This window comes from Bactrocera tryoni, chromosome 5 (genome assembly GCF_016617805.1).
Source record: "Bactrocera tryoni isolate S06 chromosome 5, CSIRO_BtryS06_freeze2, whole genome shotgun sequence".
NCBI lineage: Eukaryota > Metazoa > Arthropoda > Insecta > Diptera > Tephritidae > Bactrocera > Bactrocera tryoni.
In genome coordinates this window covers 28,120,001-28,140,545 of record NC_052503.1, presented here as the reverse complement: position 1 = coordinate 28,140,545, position 20,545 = coordinate 28,120,001, and the positions used below count along the sequence as shown (strand labels likewise).

At 36.2% G+C, this 20,545-nt stretch overlaps 1 protein-coding gene across 5 annotated transcripts in view; it reads right to left on the bottom strand.

The window, feature by feature from the left end:
• LOC120776934 (glutamate decarboxylase) overlaps positions 1-20,545 on the bottom strand; it is a 63,085-nt gene that overhangs the window by 37,473 nt on the left and 5,067 nt on the right. For 2 of the 5 annotated variants that reach the window (XM_040108009.1, XM_040108010.1), the window contains exons 2-3: positions 10,413-10,481; positions 2,379-2,615 (exon numbers count right to left, since the gene is read on the bottom strand). In XM_040108009.1, the coding sequence (XP_039963943.1) occupies positions 2,379-2,615; positions 10,413-10,473 (298 nt within the window). In that variant the 5' untranslated portion in view covers positions 10,474-10,481. The other 3 variants (XM_040108011.1, XM_040108007.1, XM_040108008.1) reach the window with 3 other exon arrangements.

Below are 20,545 nucleotides of genomic sequence, written 5' to 3'. Positions count from 1 at the left end.
GATGGTTTTGCGAATAGTACGCTCAGGAGCCCGATTATGTTGACCATCAATCGAGCGATCCTGTGAAATTCTCTAGGCCTTTCCCTACTTGTGACATTGCAGATCGAGCAAATTAAAGAAAAAATACTATTTAATTTTTCGTAATCTACATACGGATAAAAACTGGCTGTTAGAGGGGTTGCCGGGATCTGCGGCGATCCTTCAAGCTGCCGAAATACTGCAGTATTTTTCAGGCAGACATTTTTGCGATCAGGAAAGCAACTAAGATAGATAACAACGAAGGAAATAACATAAAGAATATCAATATGTCGATAAACAAGCGGTAATTAAAGCAATAATCTCACATCGCATTGCATCAGAGAATGACTTAAGAAGCAGGGAGGCAGAATATATATAGTGGATGCCGGAAAGCTGATTGCTGTTGAGTTTCAGGTCACAAAAGTGTACCGAAAAACGAAATAGCTGATGAGATTGCCAAAAGTGCTATCCGTTTGAACAAAACAGTTCAGGAAATATGCAAGTCGCTAAAAACGATACACATTGAAATTGCTGAAAAGCCAGGATGAGATAGAATGCCTCGGGGACATGCAATATCGCCAAGATCATGTGCTAGGGAGCGGAAGGGAAACACGTAAGCTTTCTACTTCTACCGGTTTGAAAAGACTGTAGGACTGTTGTGTGCCTAGTCACAGGTCACAATTTACTGGCATCACGTGCGAGCCGTAAAGTCCGTAATGCCCATAATAACGATGGCTTATAGTATATGGAAAGTGCAGGGAAGTAGGAATGATAGAGACGCTGCGGTACCTCCTCTGCATATGTCCAACCCTATCTAGAACACTACTTAGATACATAGAAGCTTCGCAGTTCAAGAGACTAGATGAAATCTTAAAATTAGATATAAAGTCTGTATTAAACTTCGCAAAAAGCGTTGACGTCCAGCATGTCGTTGACTTCAGCGCGTATTAATGATGAATCTCCATCTAGCATTACAAAGGCCTGTAGGTCTATATATGGCGTGACAGCTAGATAATACATTCCAACAACACCAAATGTGCGGAAAAAATTCTTGAAAAACTTTGGTAGAGCAGCCTAAAAGGTAAAGGATTAAAAATATAAAGTGTCGATAAAGTGACAAGGACGAAAAGTCACAGTGCTTCGCAGCGCTTTCTCACATAATTGATAAAGTTTATATCAAATACGTTTCAAACATACATATTTGTTGATTCACAAGCTTATTAAAAGTCAAACGCTGCTACTTTGCATAATTGAATTTGTTAGACAAACAATGGCAGTGCTTATCTGCCAGAGGTATGTTTGAACAGGCGGGCGACAAGAAGCTTAGTGTACTCTTCACTGCAGCGCACGAGCCAATCGCTCCTTCCCAGCGAAATTTGTCTTGACATAATATTTGAATAATAATTACCCGCCACTGACAATTTGCATTAGCATATGTTTTGATGCTCCCAAACGCCCAGCACAGCATGGTGTCTCTTCTTCGGCGAGTGCGTATTGTGTCACTCGAGACGTGACTGGTTGCGCTGCGGTCGCATTAGGGTAGTTTGTGGCGCGGCACGAGCACGAACGAACAATGGACAGATAATCAGATCAACGCGCGGCTGATGCCATTTTATGGTCCATTGAATCCAGACTCTTAAAATTTACACCTTTCATCTGCAGACATGCGAATATGTTTACAGAAACTCTTTTTTACACAGCCATAAAGGGTACGAGGTTGCTTGCTTTGCTGACAAATATTGTGGTTGGCATAAGTGCCAAATCAATCAAAATCTCTTACCGCCAAAGGATTGAAAGCCAAAAGTCGTGTGGCAACGAGGAAACTCGGCACTTTTGCTTGCGTCATGAATGCCACACTGATTCCATTGTGCGCGAGCGCTCGTGGCCCGCCCCTTTGAGCGCTTCCTAATCGAATTGGCCACGTGACCACAATTGTGTTTGAAGTAGCGATAATAAGCGTATTTATGGCACTACGAAGACGTGGCACGCCACATAGTTGCAAGTAAGTATATGCCGCGGGGGACACTTAAACGCAACGCCACATGCCACACCACCGAACCGGATTCGCCTGCCTTGTTGCGGATGTGTCGGTGTTGGCGTTGACTTCCTACATGTGTGTTTGCTATTGTTTTTGTATGTAAAACTTTTAAATGAATTCAATTTCGGCTCACTTCTCTGTCGTTGTTGGTTTTCAAAATTCAATTAACTCCAAAGAAAATATACAAACAAATAAATATTTTGGCACAATCAGCAGTGGGCGTGAGAGCGCGAATGCGTGTATTGAGACATGAGTTGAACTATCAATATTCAGTATTTGTATTCACTTTAATACCGATACTTTATCTTCTTCGCTTACTTACCAGTCTTCACTTGATATTTCAGTGTTGTGGCACAATCTTCAATGAGCTGCTGTAAAGTCACAGCTCGATCGGGTATGTCCAAGTTTAGTATCGTCTTCATTTCCTCTGGATGATGGAATTCCAAGATTTTCTCATTGCGATCATTGGTCGCCTTCACAAAGTCCAATAGCACATCGATGACCTTCTGCAGGAACTCTCGGGTCTCAGCAGTGGCGCTAACTGTTGTCGGCAAAAGATCTGGAAAGAGAGCCAAATCTGTGGTTTATAAAAAGGAAATACACATATGTATATCTATCGAAACTATTCGTATAATATAGGTATTTTGAGGTATAAATGATTCTCCAATTGTTAATTATTGTTGGAATCCGTCTGGTTATCAACGAAACAGGTAATCCTCTTAACTCTCTGCAGTCGGCTTTATTCTGAACTCTAACAAAGTGCGTCTGATTTATATGGGCTAAGATTGAGGAGTAGATTCGATTCTTCCTGTGGGTAATGAAATAGAACCTTGGAATCACTTGTAAGTATACATTTTGCCACGAATTTTCAAAAATTCGAACTCAACAGCATTATTGTTAAGTTGAAGGCAAGCTTTCTAGTTTCAGTATTATACCTACAAGCTGTCATAAAACCAGGGTTTTTGAAAGGACACCACGCGCTTTGCACTAGCTTGGTTTTACGGTAGTAATTAACTTCCAAAAGTGGATCTGACTGCTGACAAAACGCCTTGAAAATCTCACAATTCTGTTGAGGCGAGTACTTTAGATTCCAGATAGATTTATAAGATGACTAAGTATATAAGACCCATGATATTTAAACCTTAGCTTTACGAAAGTATGTAGTCCAGCACAAAATACCGGGACAATATCACCCTACACACGGATAGTTTTCCGACCTTATCGCGTGGATGCTCATTGCGGATTGACTAAACAGAATCTTCCTTTAAGTCCAAAACCTTAGGATACGGTCAAAGAGCTCTTGTGTGGCGCAGATAAAAAAGCATCAAAATAAACTCTAGGGGAAGATCCAAAACTGTAATTTGAGGTGATGTGATTTCTGTACACGTAGATATGTAGATCCTAGGGTCTTGTACCGGCTTCTATAAATTGCTGGGAAATCTAGAATCAGGTGTTCTGGAGATTCCTGTCCTATGTCGCAAAACCAGCAGATTGCGTAAGAGACTATGCCCATATAGGACAAGTGCCTCCTGAGCTTGTAGTGCCCTATATAGAGTACGACAAGGATACGGAATTTGGCTCGAGGGAGGTTGATCATATCTCTAAACCATACCAGGTAGTAGCTTGGTTTGTCGCGTGACGTAAAGCGATACGCTGGTTGCGTTAGTTGTGTTGGAGATTGATTCTTGCACACAGACTTATAGCAAAGACTTCTGCTTGAAAGATGCTGGGAAAAAATCCCATTGGTATGGATGGTTTCGTAGGTGGTTCACCAATGCCTTCCGGTGTTTTCGAGCCGTCAGTGTACCACTGGTAGTAGTAGGTCGAACGTGGAATCAGTCCACTCCGGCTTACTGCCTAGAGTAACTCTTAACTTCTTTTTGAAGTTTACCCTCTTTTTAACTCCGTCTCACGGAAAAATGGCCAGTGGTGTATCTTGAAAATATATTTCAATCTCAAACACACCACAAATCTTATACTGAAATCTAAAAAAAATATTTTTCTTATCATTGCATGATATATGACTATGCCTTGCTTCGCTTTCCCCACGTCATTTCAATAAATTACACAAATATTGCATATTTATGCCATTATGTGTGTTCTTTTTGCTTAGGTCATAAAAATCAGATTTTATTTTAAAGCATTCCGCTTCTAAGAAAGTCCGGCAATCAAAGGCATTTGGTGGAGCATAAAAGACGAAAATATTGCTATTTTGCTGGAGGAAATTGCGGCTACCGCGCACTGATTGCAAATCGCCCTTTCATGATGGGTCGCTCGTCCAATATGTTCCAGCTTTTGTTGTTGTGCCATAAAGAAAGGAATAACAATACCGAGGCAAGTGGCAAACGTAAGCATATGTGCCTGTGAGTGAGTGCTAGACAGAATGGAGTGGATTGGTGGTGGCTTGTAGGCAAGATTACTACACTCATACTTCAATCGACCCTTACAAGGTCGTACAGCTGGCGCACCGTTATGTGGGAGTGAGAAAATTCATTCATCAAACTTTGGATTTCGCATTCAAAATTAATTTTTTTTGTTAGCTTAAACAGTGGCGAAGTTATTTTAAGAATTTGGTTTCAAACCGATATGCATGTACTTGTATATCATATGAATGTATATATCTTTGCCTAGAATATGTAAAATATTAGTTAGACGAGAGGAGACTACAGCTTTGTTTTGTGAGTCTGTGAGAAAAATCAGATTGTAACAAACTTTATGTCACTATCTGATGCCTAATTACTTTTATTAATAAGGCCAAATTCCGTATTAGGGTTCCAATCTTACTTCTCTTACGAAAATAACTGCTGAATAATCTAAGACATTTGAAAACCCTCAGTATGGAGCTGCAGTCCCTTTGGTCGGAGATTTACGGATCAATGGGGAATCAACTGCAGTTAATTTTAATATAACATGTCTTCGAGCTCCACGACCGTTGCTGCTTGAATAAGGGAAATTATTCTAGAGGCGTCCATTTGATTGGCACATTTTTCGAAATTAACGAGTTGGCAAACTTTGTACGCAATATGTCTATGTTTATACGTATAAAATGAGGAGCCGCAGCGTCTTGTTAGAAATAGATTGGAAATATCCGAAAAAAAGTTTGTCAACATCGTCATGGTGACGACATTTCCTGTCTCATTTCGAAGAAATAAGCCCCGATGATGCCGCCATATAATTCATATAAAATTTTGTGGATGAATTTCCGCTTCCTGAACCACACGAGGACTTGACTCATCTCAATAGCGACACTTTTGGTGATTGACGAAATCAACACGCCAGAAGTAAGCCCCATCTGAGAAGGTGATTTTTCATTTTAGAGCAACTACCGAAGAACGTTAATTTCTCTAATAATTTTGGACAATTTTCAATTAAGAATTCTCTGTATATCATATACTAGCTACGTTAAAAAACAGTCTACAGTAAAATAACTTTTGAATTTATGATTTCAAGGAAAAATTGCGGACAGGATCTATTACACTAATTCCGATGTCAGCAGCGACACAACTTACGAGAAATCTATTTTTTAAAAAGTTAAAAATTGATTGTTTTTTATTCTTAAAACATTGACATGAATATGAGTGTCGCTTTCATTTTCCCAAAAATTAATCACAAAAACCCATTTTGGGGCCTTTTCCAAGTACTCCCCCCTAAAGCGTTTGAAACCAAGTGTTAAAGTGGAAAAAACTCGAATGGCATCTATATGACATAATTACTCTAAATCTCTCATTGACTTCAAACATACAAGTCCTTGATAAAACTTTTGAGCCGGAAAATTGTATTTTATATATAAATCTTTTAATTTATTCCTTCACAACCTATCTTTCTAAGGATTCTTGAGAAAAATTGAACGAAAATTACATAATTTCATATAACATGTGCTATGTTATGCTGTCCGGCTATAATGCTATACATAGACTTACTGCTTCTTAGTAATATCAGATGGGGGTTTAGTTTAATTTGAGTTGAAAAATTCGTCAAGGGTTTTTGGCAACTTTAGGAGCGACTTGATGTCTACTTTCGATACTTCGTCCAGTCCTTTGAACTCCGAAGCTTCTAACTTCTCTGCACTTTCTGCATTGATCGTTATCACTTATGCCCAACCGTGTTGACAGTGGGTTGTGACCTTTCAAGAAGCCAGCAGCCGTCCGGCAGTCCTTTCCAGTTCGTGTGAGTAAGAAGCAAGCGAGTTTTCCTAAGGTTCTCTTGCACATGATCTTGGCTATCCTGCAAGTACTTAAGAAGTTCCACCCCGCCCTGATCCGCCTTTTAGCTCTGATAATAAAGATAAAACTACCTATGATATAGCAGTAATTGGAAAATGCTTATGCCGTATATCTTCTTGAAACATAAAAAAAAATTATATTTTCTTCCTCTGATATAATGTTCGAATTCTATGACAGTCGAGTAATTCCGTAATAAGTAACGATCGGTTAAGGGGTTACAATGGTTTACGGGTTACAAAAAATCGAATTTTGTTATTGTCTTATTAAATTCTACAACACCTCTAGAATATTATCCGAAATCTTCAAGATGATCCGAGTAATAGTTTCGGAGATACATCCTTGAGAACTTGTTAGCTCGAGGTTATCTAGGCTAAGTGAGTCGTTCTTAAACGCGTTTTTCCCGGTACTGTGTTTTTGAAGTCGGTTGGGAAGATTTCTCGAGAAATATTCAACCGATATTTATGAAATTTTACACAGATCTTTGGGATACAGTTCTTTAAGACTTGGATGAAGCATTTTTTTTGATTACAACAGTTTGAAAAATTTTTAATTTTTCTTGTAAAAATATCTGCCAAAAATCCAATTTTAAGTTTTTTCCCTTCGTCGAACTTGTAAGTTAAGGTTTTAACTAAAACACGTATATTTTCCCTTTAGATGTAAGAAGTTATCCTGCCAACGCGGGCGCATCTTTTGCCGAGGGGTCACCGGAAATGGCGACGCAATCCGAGCTTAAAACATTTTTTCAAAAAATTTCAAAATTTTCTTTGTTAATAGTGTATTTTTGAACAATAAAAGGTTCTTATAAAATATTTCATTTAAAAAAAGGCTGTTTTTAAGTCGGGCAAACCCATATAACCGCTTAAGTGATTGATTATGGTTACAACTAACATTTGGTGTGCCATGTATACTATACTTTGTAGATGATGAACACAAAATTATAGAAATAATTTTTCGAAGACTCTCAGCAGCTTGGGTTTTTTAGAGGCAGTCAGAGAAAAAACTTAAGAGCCTCCAGACCTCTCCCATTTTTAGAAGTAGAAGTAAGAAGAAAAGTCAAGTAATTTTGATAGCAATAAAATTATATAACCTATTAAAACTTAGTGTTATCACAGGAATTTCCATTAACATTCTCCAAATGAAATCGCGCACAAAATTAAAATTTCCCTTCATTAATCAACGGCAGTGATGTGTAAATTTAAAGCGGTCTACGCACAAGAAATTCCAAGTTTTATAGACTGAAATGTTTGCATTTGTTTACGCAGCTTTTTAAATTCAATTTAAAACACGTTGATCGGCGCATTCGTTACGCCAACACAGACAGAGTCACACGCACTTATACACTTGTAGATAAGCATCGCTGTGCTGGCGGAAAGAAGAGAGGACGGAAGGAAGACAGCACCAGCCGCTTAAACGCACGTCCACCACTAGCGGATATGTAGACTGATAAGGCTTTTTGGAACTGAAAAAAGTGCTCAACGCACGAAAGTGAGGCAGCGAACTGCAACTCGGGCGAAACTACCACCAACGCCAACCAACAGCAACAACATTCGCTTTGGAAAAAGCGCTGCTCATAAGTAGCTTTGCTCAGATGTTACCTTTTTTCCTTGTATGTATGTGTATGTGTCAGTACGTCATGCACGTTAAATAAACGGAATTCCAGTGACATGTAAACGAACGTAATATCCTGTGACTAAACGGTTTATGGCTGGCCGTGTATTGAATTTCAGCCGCACGCACGCACATCACAGCACCGCACACCAAGTGGCAGGAAAGGGGGTGACTTTGACTTCTTGGCACTGCTTCATGTATGTATGTATGTATGTATGCCTCAGACCTCAGCAGATCTGTTGTAGATTCTTCATATACATACACATACACGCACTCATCATACACACGTGCGCCCCAGAATCGCTTAGGCGGAGTACATAGTGGCTGCGCGTTGGGTGTGAGACGCTGGGCAATTTATCACCTCAGTGGACGAGTGTGTCCGACACCGGCAGCTTCTGGTACACAAAACTCTGCAGTTTTTTCTTGCTCTTATTCCTATTCTCATACATTTTGTATTTTTCTTGTGCGTAAACAAAGTTTCGCATTTTGCCAGACTTCGGTAGATTTGCCATTGCGCCATTTGTTAAGCCATAAATCGCAAATACTCTTGCTGCATATGTCATTTGCCAAATGTACTTTTGACTGAAGTACATATTTATCCAGTGCTTGAGCATATTAACAACACCCGTTATTTGCTTGTGCTCTCAAACCTTGTTTGTGTGCTTGAGAAAAGTAAAAGTATTAGGTTGTGACACTCAGGCTCAGAAGTTGATTTTTTTGCACGGAAGTGTGTGAAGAAAGTTCTTATTTAAGAAATTGTGTTCGTTATTTCGCTGGTAATATTAATTAGTAGAATCTAATGTGAAGATTCTAGGATTATGTGTCTTATTTCAGTACTTTAGTGCAACAAATCTCTTTTTAGTATGTTTAATGGGCTTTTTGATAAGGTTTGTAATGGTTCTGCAGCTATATAGAACATACAAAATAGAAAACAAATGTATATACTTGTATGTTCCTTATACATATGCAGAGACTGGGCCGAAAATCCTTTGCTCTGACAGAGAGATCGCATTAATAACAATAGCATACATGAGCATACTATTCGCAACGTCCATCTTGAGACCCACTAGTCATTATTGGATAATATTCGACCAACCATATCCAGCACGCAGTGAGGAACATATACCTGCATATATACCTGTTCGCAGTAACTCGGACTGAAGTTGAGATCTTAAATTGAAATCGTCTAAAATACAACAAAAACTGAAGCCGCTAGACCTTCCCAAGTTGCAAGAAGATTCGACGTTTTTGAGCCAAATTTTGTTCAGCGATGAAGCCTCTGGCTCCATGTGTATGTAAACAAGCAAAATTGCCGCATTTGGGACAACGAGCAATCTGAAGAGATCCAAGAGTCGCCATTTGATCCTGAAAAAATAACAGTTTGGTGTCGTTTGTGGGTCGGTGGAACATCGGTCCATATTTGTTCAAAAATGATGTCGGTGAGAACGTAACCTTCAATGGTGACCGTTATACCGCTAAGATAACAGAATATTCGATGACATTTGTTATTAACAAGACGGCGCCACTTCCTACACTTCGCATCAATCTATGGATTTATTGAGAGAAAACTTCGGTGAGCAAATGATTTCACGTTTTGAGTCTGTCGATTGGCCACCAAGATAAAGTGATATCATACGTTTGACTTTTTGCAGTTTACATGGTCGGACGGACGGGCAGTCACCTAGATTACAACTCGTCTTGTCATCCTGATCATTTCTCATATTATGATCAAAGACTCTTACATTGACTTGGTACAGAAGGGGGCTTTTTTAAGGAAACCCTTAAGGTGAACACTTCTTAATGCCAGAAAAAACGATTGATACATTCCAAGTGCATATCTTAGGCTTGTCTTAAACCTTTTGTTCAGTCCCTGAAAATTAGTTTAAATGTATCATAAATTCTGTCAAAATGGCGACTATATTTAAACCAATAAAGCGTTCTTTAAAAAAATAGTAACCTTCCAAAGATTTTTGCAGCCAGATTTTGGAGAGAATAAAACCGGTCAGTAAATGTTGAAGTATAGTTTCCGAAGCTCTGCGTAAGTATTGATGGTGTTTAATTTGGTCGTCTATTGTTGGGCGGAAGAATTCTGTCGAGTTGACAGTCCTTTACTGGATACAAAACCCGGGTCCATTCTGGTTACGTAGACCGGACTGTCGTGGGATTTGTTCGTCTGTCAAATTACATGATTTCTTAGAACGGTAGTTATTTATCTATCGGTATTTATGTCTTAATCTGAATTTCTGCTGTAGAATACTCTCAGAGAAAGTTATTACAAGTAATGCAAAGTTTGAAGGAATTAACTGTATCTTGGCTATTTTCGAGAAGGAGATAGTTCGTGGAGCGTATTCAAGTAAGTTTTGCTTTAGTTATTATATTTAAAAATTATATAGTAATTAGTAAAAAAAAATATGGCACCAATTGCCTTTTCTAAATATTCTCAAAAATATTTTTTTTTTTCAAATTTTCTTATCATTTTCTATAACTAAGTTTAATAAAGCTTATTAATGTTTTTATAAACTTACCGTATGCCGTTAGACGAGCCGTTTTATCGGACAATTTATACCCGTTTGGATTGATCGACATCTTCTCCTCTGAAATAAGAGCGAAAAAGCAAATTGTAATTAAAAATCATAAAATTTTTATTTCAAATAATTTAATTCACTTGAAAGCAAAGTAAATAACAGCTGCGCCGGTATTGATGTAATGTATGTACACGCTGTTTATTGTTTACAAAACGCACTAAATTAGAAAACAAAAATTTGCCAATTTGTTCGAAAATATCTGAATACTTAGCAGCGAGTACGAAAATATATCTATCTGCCAATTTGGTGGCGAACTTCTGGCGAAAATATTCGATAAGACAAACATTTAGTATCTTTGATTGAGGAAGTATCTCAATTTAATTTAGAGAGCTTTTAATCGTGTTGTGTGTGAGAGATTACATACGTACATGTGTATATGTTGTTGGAAGAAGTAGTTGCCTAGATTGAGAGATTGATTTCTGATCGACGCGAATCTCTCCCAACTTAACTTAAATGAATCGAATGTATCATTGTATTTTCTCGTATTTATTATTGATTTTTTGAGTCTAAGAGAGAGCATGGGTAGAACGCAATGATACACTCTCACAAGTAGACATTTATTTCTCATTCAAATGTTTATTAGTTTTAGGGAACGTAATATCAATATTAAAATGAAAATACTCACTTCCGTTTGATGGTTTAATCTCTTCTGAATAAAGAAATTTTCTATAGTGTTTTTTGTATTAGTTCACCTTATACAAATTTTTGCGAAAGTTATGTCTTTTTTTCGCTACATTAAAAATGTTTCAGTGGCTGCCTTAGGACGAATACATAATACATATATAGAAGTATTGGATGACTAATTGTCACTATACAAAATTTCCGTTAATTTTTCTTCTACTAAACTATAAGTCTTTTATAGCGAGGATTTCCAGGGACTTATTAATGAGAAATCAGTACAAAAGTAGAAATATGACAGATTTCGCACTCTTGGGCTATTAAAATTCGGTGTATTTGTAAAAACTTTTGCGCACTTACTGCCGAAATCATCACTTAACTACTTTGGCAATCGGAAAAATCGGTATGACACAATCATACTGACGCTTTTCTAAGTTCTTCTCTTAATGTCAACGTGTCTAACAGGAATGCATAATATCTCAAGAATGTTGTATCCATATGCTGGTTTAAAAATAAAAAATCTAGTTTGTTACTTTTATTCAAAGTTTAACTATTCTAAAATATATCTACAAGATGATTTTTCAAAATTCAAATTAAAAAGTAATAAAATAAGTATTTTGTGGACTCAGCATTCAAACTGGTTCGGCCGGAACTGAAACTTTAAACGGGTTTTTCTTGAAAACTGTCTCAGGTTCTATAGGAATAATTAACTTGACTTTAAGGAAGTCTTCTGTATACATTTGTCTATATCTGGAACTCCATATCCCCAGATCTAAATTTTTCGTATTTTTAAAAAATTCGAAGCAGTCACAAGATGTGGATCAAAGTTGTTTCTTAGACAATCGCCATTTCGTGAAATAAAAAATTTCCAACTTTTCATAGAACCAGATATTGTGCCATTATTCTATATTAATAATATTTTTTTTGGTTTCAGATTGCAAGAAGGCTTGAAATCCATGGTATTCTCATAAGTCAATGTTTTGAGATCCCAACTTCGTCAGCTGCTAATTTTTGAAATTGTTGACATTTTTTAATTTTTTTTAATATTTCTTGATTTTTTCCTATATGCTTGCAATGTTAATAAATAACTAATAAAAAATCGATAGTAAAAATATTAATTACCTTTGTTTAGGACACTTCAAAAATTACGTGAAACTTAAGCCTCTATACTAAAATACCCTCTTAAAGCGTTCTTTCCGCAACTCGCGCTTTCAAAATCGGTGCCCTCATAACTTAATTTTATTGCCACAATCGTATGAATGATATTTCTTTAGATCAAAATAAAGGAATTGGTGCTTGAGAATCGTCGATTAACAGAAAATATCTTATTGGCATCGTTAGAATATTGGAAGGATCAGTGAAAACCATTTTGAAATATCATTTGGGCCTAAGAAAAGTGAAAACACGGTTTGTTCCAAAATCACTCAATTTTTTCAAAACACAATGTCGCGTTAACGACTGTGAAACAATTCTTTCCGACTACCAAGATGTCATGAAACGTATTATTAATGGCTAGGAATCTTTGATTTATGCTTACAATCTGGAAACAGATGATTAATCGGCCGAATATCAAGGCAAAGGTGAGTCGAAGCCGAAAAACCACGTCAAAAACCAAGCTTATCTTGACAGTTATCAAAGTGTGTTGTACTCCGAAATCTTTCCGACCGGCCAAACTGTCAACAAGGAGTACTATTTGAGTGTTATGCGTCGTTTGCGCAAAGCTACTATGGGCCGATAACTCTTGGTTTTGGCACTACGATAGTGCATCGTCGCATACAGCATTGATTTTTCGTATATTTTACGCTATGGTTAGCTCCGTGGCTAGTCAAAAACTCAAACGACCGCTCTGGAGAAACCGTTTTGTGTCAGTTGAAGACATTAAACGTGAATCGCTACGCGCATTGAAGGTTATTTCGGAAATTTACTTTGACAATTGTTTCGACTGGGAAAAACGTTGGCAATTATAAACAAAGTATTTCTATTTTTTGCTCATAGTAGTATGTTTCAACCGTTTCATTTATAATATTGGACCTATTCCCCTCTGAAAATGGGTACTATATTTTTCTTCCTAGAAACAATTAAAAATAAGAATTTAAATTAGATCGAAAATAAGAAGGTTTCAAAAAATATGTTATTTTGAATATGATGACAAGTTTTTATTTACAAAATTTACAAATATACATATTTCATACATTATTATGATGGTTAATTTATTTTTATTTATTTATTTCTGTTAGCTAGTGTTAATTGATACATTTTTGGTTCCAGGGTTGCAAACTACGCATTCAAATTGGTAAAGGTTTTGTATTATATAAGAGAATTTTGATTTATGTAAGATTATGTTAGGTTTACAACTAATATGATTGTATTTTATAATATTTTACAACCAAAGAGTAAATACATTAATTTATATGTATATGCACATATGTGTTGTTGTTATGTAGGTGTAAAAAAAATAAATAAAATGGATATAATTAAATGATGAAATACAATGCAGACTAATTATGCGCAGTTATATATTTGTATATATTATTTTAAAAATCAATGCAAACGCCTTGGGTTGTGCTGTATTGAAGGATAAATGAAGGACAAGCAAGAAATGCGAGGAGGAGACATGCAAAAACGGCTCACGCGAAATGGAGTGAGAGGGAGCGAGTGTCTTGGGAAAGTAAAACTTTACGTAATGCAAATGGTGGCGTTTGACCGCTTGGCAGACAAAAGAGGTGTGAGAGGCGTAGATATGTATGTGTATGTATATGTAAGTCGATGGATATATGTATATGTAAGTGAGTGTGCGTTAATAAAGAAGGTGTGTGTAATGAAATGACGCCTCGCAACTGCGCATTGCTAGCTGCGTCAAGCCGCTGCCAACGGAAACTGCCGAATTTTCAAATTTTCAAGGTACTGCACTGAAGGACAACAATGCTGGCGAATGGTTATGTAATCAAAAAATTCAATTTTAGCAGAAATTAAATTTATTTTATTTCACACAACTTTTTATTACACAATTTTTTTTAAAAATTTTCTTTCGATATTCATTTTTAAGTTTTATTAATTTTTTTGTCATAAAATATGTTGTAATATTTTTTTTTATATTTTATTTGTTTTGTATTTTTTCAAAAAAAATTATATTTACAAAATATTTATATTGCCTTGTAGGACAACGAGGCGAGGGAATGGTTGTGCAATAGAAAAAATTCAGAAAATAAAATTGTAAGCCAATTTTAGAAGCAATGAAAATTTATTTCATCTTACAAAATGTTTTTTGTTTAAAAAATTTTTTTAACAAATTACTTTTTTGAATTTTTTTTTGAAATTTTTTTTAATACCGATTTTTCAAATTTTCAAGGTATTGCATTGAAGGGCAACAATGCTGGCGAATGCTTATGCAATCGAAACAAATTCAATAGAAAAATGTTGAAGCTAATTTTAGAAGAAATTAAATTTATTTTTTTTTTAATTTTCTTTTATTGCACTATTTTTTTTTAATTTTATTAATTTTTTTAGTTTTATTAATTTTTTTTTGTATAAAATCTTTTATAATACTTTTTTCATGAAAAAATTTTATATTTACAAAAAATTTATGCTGCATTGAAGGACAACGAGGCTGGGAAACAGTTATGCAATAGAAAAAAATTTGAAAAAAATTATAAGCTAATTTTTACAAAACTTTTTTATTGCAAAAATTATTTTAACAAAATTTAATTTGTTTTTTGAATTTTTTTTACTACCGAATTTTCAAGGCACTGCATTGAAGGACAACATTGCTGGGGAATGGTTATGCAATCGAAAAAATTAAAGAGAAAAATTGTAAGCTAATTTTAGAAGAAATGAAAATAAATTTTATTTAACATTTTTTTATTTTTTAACAAATTTTTTTTTGATAATTTTTGTTTTATTTTTATAAAATATTTTTTAATTTTATAATTTTTCTTAAATATATTTATTAATTTTTATATATTTTTTTAATTTTTATTAAGTTTTTTTTTGTAATTTTAATTTTAATTTTTATTTTTTCATAAGAAAAATTATATTTACAAAAAATGTGTATTGTTTGTCTGAGTAATTATGTCTGGCTCAGCAAATTCTCAGTGTCTGTCTGTGCATGTAAATTGGTGTGTGTGCGCATTGGTGCAGTCTGCTTACCAATAATCTTGCGGAGGTCTTCGATGTATTGCTTTAGGAGAATCACTTTGACTGTTTAAATTTGATATGGATGGTGATGAAACAAGTGATTAGTGCTGATGACTGTTGGGGTGGATGATGTTTGCGGCACGTTAGCTAATTACGCTGATGCTATAACGCAGCCTTGGTATGTGTGAAGGTGTATGGCGGCCAACTACAGTGGAACACTTTTCAATATTTTTTTTTACTTTTAAATTTTTGGTTAATTTTTCTAAGCTTTTTTACTACTACTAAGCGCTGTGAGCGTTTTCTACATTTGTATTACTTTTCTTACAACGTTCTTGCAATGAATAATGCAGCAACTAAGCGTTTACAAACACGTCTAACTCGCTTGCGCACAAAAATTACTGCGACCGAATTTTCTGAGTTCTGTAAATTTTTTTCCACACTCTTGAAGACTTTTCAATTTAGAATTTAGCTGAGCGTTGAAACCACACGTTTAGCCAGCCAGGACGGACAGCACGCGAATGCAGCTTTACTGTTTGACGATCTGCGGCGCTATGTGCCACAGCTTCCATGCGAGTCGCCTAAGAAGCACAAATTTTTCAAAATGGCTGCGAGGACACTTCGTGGCGACAATCGGCCTCCGACTAACGTATGCAATGAAATTATCGATTCTGGTTTTTCTTCATAGCCAAAGCACCAAACCACTCACAGGCAAAGGCTCGGCGACAGCAGTCCTTCGTGACACACACACACATAAATAAATCCCCCTCTCGCATATTCCATTTTCCATTGGGGAGCATTTTAGTTTTTCAGCAATGACGTCATAGTTGCCATTTTGCTTGCGTAGGCGGAGCCAAAATGTGGCAGAAAATGGTCGTGTGGTGCAATTGAGGGATGTGGTGGGGCTGGCGCTGAAGCTGTAACTTTTTGTGCCCCAAAAATACGCCTTTTTGTTGTCACAGCACAGCGCGCGTTGCGGCTAATGGCTGACATTGCATAACTAATGGCTTTTCTCGTGCACAAGGATTTTAAAGTAAGAATTGAAGAATTTCTGTTTTTCGAAGAAAACTTTATTAATCTGGCAGCCACGCAACCAGCCATGGGAGCGCTTATAATGCCGTTAGAATGAAATATTTTCTGTATGCACTGAGCCGTGCGAAATAAATTAGTGCAAGGATTGTTATTGTCAGGTCATCGTTGACCTCAATCAGAACTTAATTTGGACAGTAACGAAAGAATATGTTATGATAAGAAGAAAAAAAGCAATTTGTGTGTTCTTTTCTGTTGCCTCCAGCAGAAAGGTTGTTCAATTTGTGTGCAAAAAGTTTTTATTTGTGTTTTTTCTTTATCTATAGTTCAAATGTCGCAGAGAAAAAGTAAATTTGCGATAATCTCTTTTTCGGACACTTTTTGACAACAGCAAAAGTTTTAAGCTTTGTTTTTTAAATGCAGTCATGTGGAGGTAATTAAATCGATTTTGTGTGCTCTTTTTATAAAAACTACAAAAACCATATATTTTCCCAGCTCGTGATTAAATTAAGTAAGTTTGATTTTTAATATCCAGTCAAATGCACATAATATTTGACCACCAGTTCTCATAAGCTCAAGAATATTCGATAAAAAATGTTTCTTTCTTCAAATTCCCCTGGCTGTAAGCGGTCGACTTCAAGTAACCATACCGTTCATTGCGCTACCAAGTGAGTCCTGAGTAAGACCCACAGGATTTGACGAAGATTTGAGGTACTTCCAAAGCTTTTTCCACCCAAGCTGCCTAATTTCTTTTATACTGGAATATTGAGAGCCCTAGAAGACGTCACGTATCAACCACCTAAATGGTGGTACTCGAAAAACGAATCTTCCATTAATTATCTAAATTACTAAGATAAATAATAGCCAAGGATGAGTTTTCTGAGCGCCATTGACTTGGGGTTGGCTGGAAACGATTCTTTTACATATGGCTCAAGTAGCGCACGACTTCCGGTTTTAGCTCAAGTATACCCAGGGTGGCCAAAAACGATCCCTTTGAACGCGCGCTAAGGTAAGAAGGCGGAACATCCCTCTCCATCGCTGATCGCTGGGTTTGCGATCCGCCACGTAAAAACCACTCCCAATGAAAATTAGAAAACAGCCTCTGATGAGAGATCTGAATAGGGAAGATTCAAACTTCTATAACAATGTACGGCTGCTGGCGTACTCCGATGATATTGATATCTTTGGTTTCAAATACCGCACCGTTAGGTCTGGTTTCTCCAGACTAGGTAAGGAAGCAGAATAACTCTTACCATCAGGTGCTACTTTGGACTGAGTAGGCAACTGAGATGTAAAGTCCTCTCTCGACGAACAAAAACCACATTCTACAAGTCGCTCATCATCCCCGTCCTGCTATATGGTGCAGAGGCATGGACGATGACAACATCTGATCTGAATTATGGTGCTTTGGGAATAGCCAACGACGAATACTGCAGTCAATGGAACGATTAGCTGTATGAGATATACGACGCCATTGACATAGTTCAGCGAATTAAGAGACAGCGCCGGCTCGGTCATGTCGTTCGAATGGATGAAAACACTTCAGCTCTGAGAGTATTCGACGCAGAACCCGTCGGAGGAAGCAGAGGAAGGGGATGACCTCCAATCCGTTGGAAAGACCAAATGAAGAAGAACGACTGGCGAAGAACTCGGCTATAATCGCGTAAGCGGTGTCTACGCCAGTAAAGAAGAAGAAGAAGACGCTCATTTTTTGCGATATTGAGATGTCTTTTTCAATCAGAACCGTTGATATCGGTTCACTATCGGATAAAGCTGCCATAGATTATTGGCATAGGCAACACTACGATCGCCGATGGTTCAGATTGCAAATATTTGCCATACAAATAAACAGATAAAAATCATGTTCTTGTGCAGCTGTAAAATAATTTGGATTTCGTCCAGCGGACGTTAACGTTTTTTTATTGTTTTAATTTTAAAATAATTTGATTCAATAATTCAATATTATAGAGCAGTTTTTGATAAGCTGTCCTTAAACTTCAACAGTTATTCTTCGAGGTGTTTAGAACCTTAGATTGTTAGATCCTCCTCTCCTCCTTATTCATAACAAATAATTACCAGAATACATGATATGTCTAACTCACATTGGATAATAATATAAAATTCAGTTCACGATTGACTGGAAATAATTTAAATAAATTAGATCATAACCTCAAAATATAGAAAATGCTTCATGAATCGAGGATTGATTTTATGTCAGAGTAATAACGCGGGTGCATATTCAAGCTTGTCTATAGTATTAATTCACTCAGGAATGAAATTCGTTGTCCTTTTGCCACAAACGGTATGGTCCAAAATTAAATGTTAATTTATATGTTGCAATAATATTAAAAATTTAATGATCTATATAACCCAAGAGTGCAGAAAAGTAATCACTTCAAAGAAATATTCGACGAAGTTCGAAAAATTTGCAACCTCGATCCAACAAGGGCAAGGAGACAATTTGTGCTGTATTTTTCTCAGCCTACTTCGGCATTAGATGACTTCATCACACCTACATATGTTAATATATGTATATAATGTTACGATTTTGAGTCTATAGTGATGGATATAAGTTAAATATATTTTTAAATATTATTTTTTAAACTGATTAATCTTAGTAGATATTTTGTTTTATTAAAAAATCAGTACTCAAATGGTACTATTGTATTTTAAGCCACAACTGTTTGCTATAAGGGGATCTACACGTTTAGAGTCATTAATTAGTGACAGTATTTATTTTAATCACTCTAGAAAACGTTTAAATTTTTTCAATTCGATAATATATGTACATAATTTTTACTTTTTTTAAGAAGAATATATATAATATGTGTATATATAATATAAAAAAAGATATACTAAAATCTGTATATATATTTTTTTATAGTAAACATTTTTTTTTCTTAGCACTCTGCATACATTAATGCTTATACTAGTTAACCATGAGAGTAGGATACACAGGCATGTCTCACTCATAATAGCGCTTCGATATCTCTCTGTATAATCAGTTTAGCAGTTGAGGCATCTCTGACGCACAATTTTATCTAAATGGAAGCGAATGTATGTTTAAGTAAATGTGCATATATATGTAATATATAGAAATTAGTGTTCGAAATTTCGATTTATCTAACGCCGTCGAGAGCTTATCGACGCAACTGGCAAGTGTTTCTAATGGCTTCTTGACACTTGATAGGCAGAAAACCTATTACCAATTATCATCTAACAACCAATAATACTTAATATTAATTAAAAAACAAATGTTATCAGTGATATGATATTTAATGCCGCTACAAAATGTTATTAACTGGATTTTATGTTCATCCTTATTAATACATATAAATATGTTTGAGTTAGTGTTATAGCCTTTCAGACTTTATGAGAATGAGAATTGAATCATAAACCATTCTAAAGCTCAATCCGAACATAGAATATATGTATAATATAATGCTTATATATAAATGTACTATATACCGTTTTTTAAGTATGAAATTATTTCCTTTGACTTCTCTGTGTAATCATCTAATATCAGTATGTAAATTGAGTGTTGAAGCCACTGGCAAGCTCAAGATCGACAAATCACCCGGCGTGGATAGGATGCCATCAGAAATCCTGAAAGTTGTTGCTTCAGAGCGACTGGCAGTACTATTGAATATGTATAATGCCTGCCTCGACTGCAACGGCTGGTGCTAATCAGTAAGGGAAAAGGAGATCCCAACTTGCCATCTACATACCGTCCAATATGCATGTTTGACACACCAAGAAAGCTCTATAAAAGGCTGTTCAAATCCAGATTCGAAGTGGCTATGAACGAAGCTGGAGGACTCGCCCCTAGACAACATGGCTTTAGACCCGGCAAATCAACTCCAGGAGCTTTAAAATGTGTCATTTTTAATGTAGAAGCCGCACAGCGTAGATGGCATAAATACAAATATTAGTCCGAAATATCTTCAATAGCACTAGATGATTGGATATACGCTCTCCAAAAAAGGTTTAAAATACCTCAGAGCTATCGGAGCTGTGGTGCTACCTTAGCAACAGAAAAAAGCTTAACTAGAGAGGGATCACGACAGATAGCGGTCACGCAGGAGTTGCCCAAGGATCCACTCTAAGCCCAGACATGTGAAACATCAGCTACGACGCTATACCAAAACCTGAAATGCTGGACGAATCGTACTTAATTGGTTACGCGAATAACATTGCAGCATTAATTATAGCACGAGGCAAAGAAGAAGCGCGAAGAAAGCTTAATCAGATCATGATACGGCTTGACTCCAGCAACTTTCAGCTCACTACGGAAA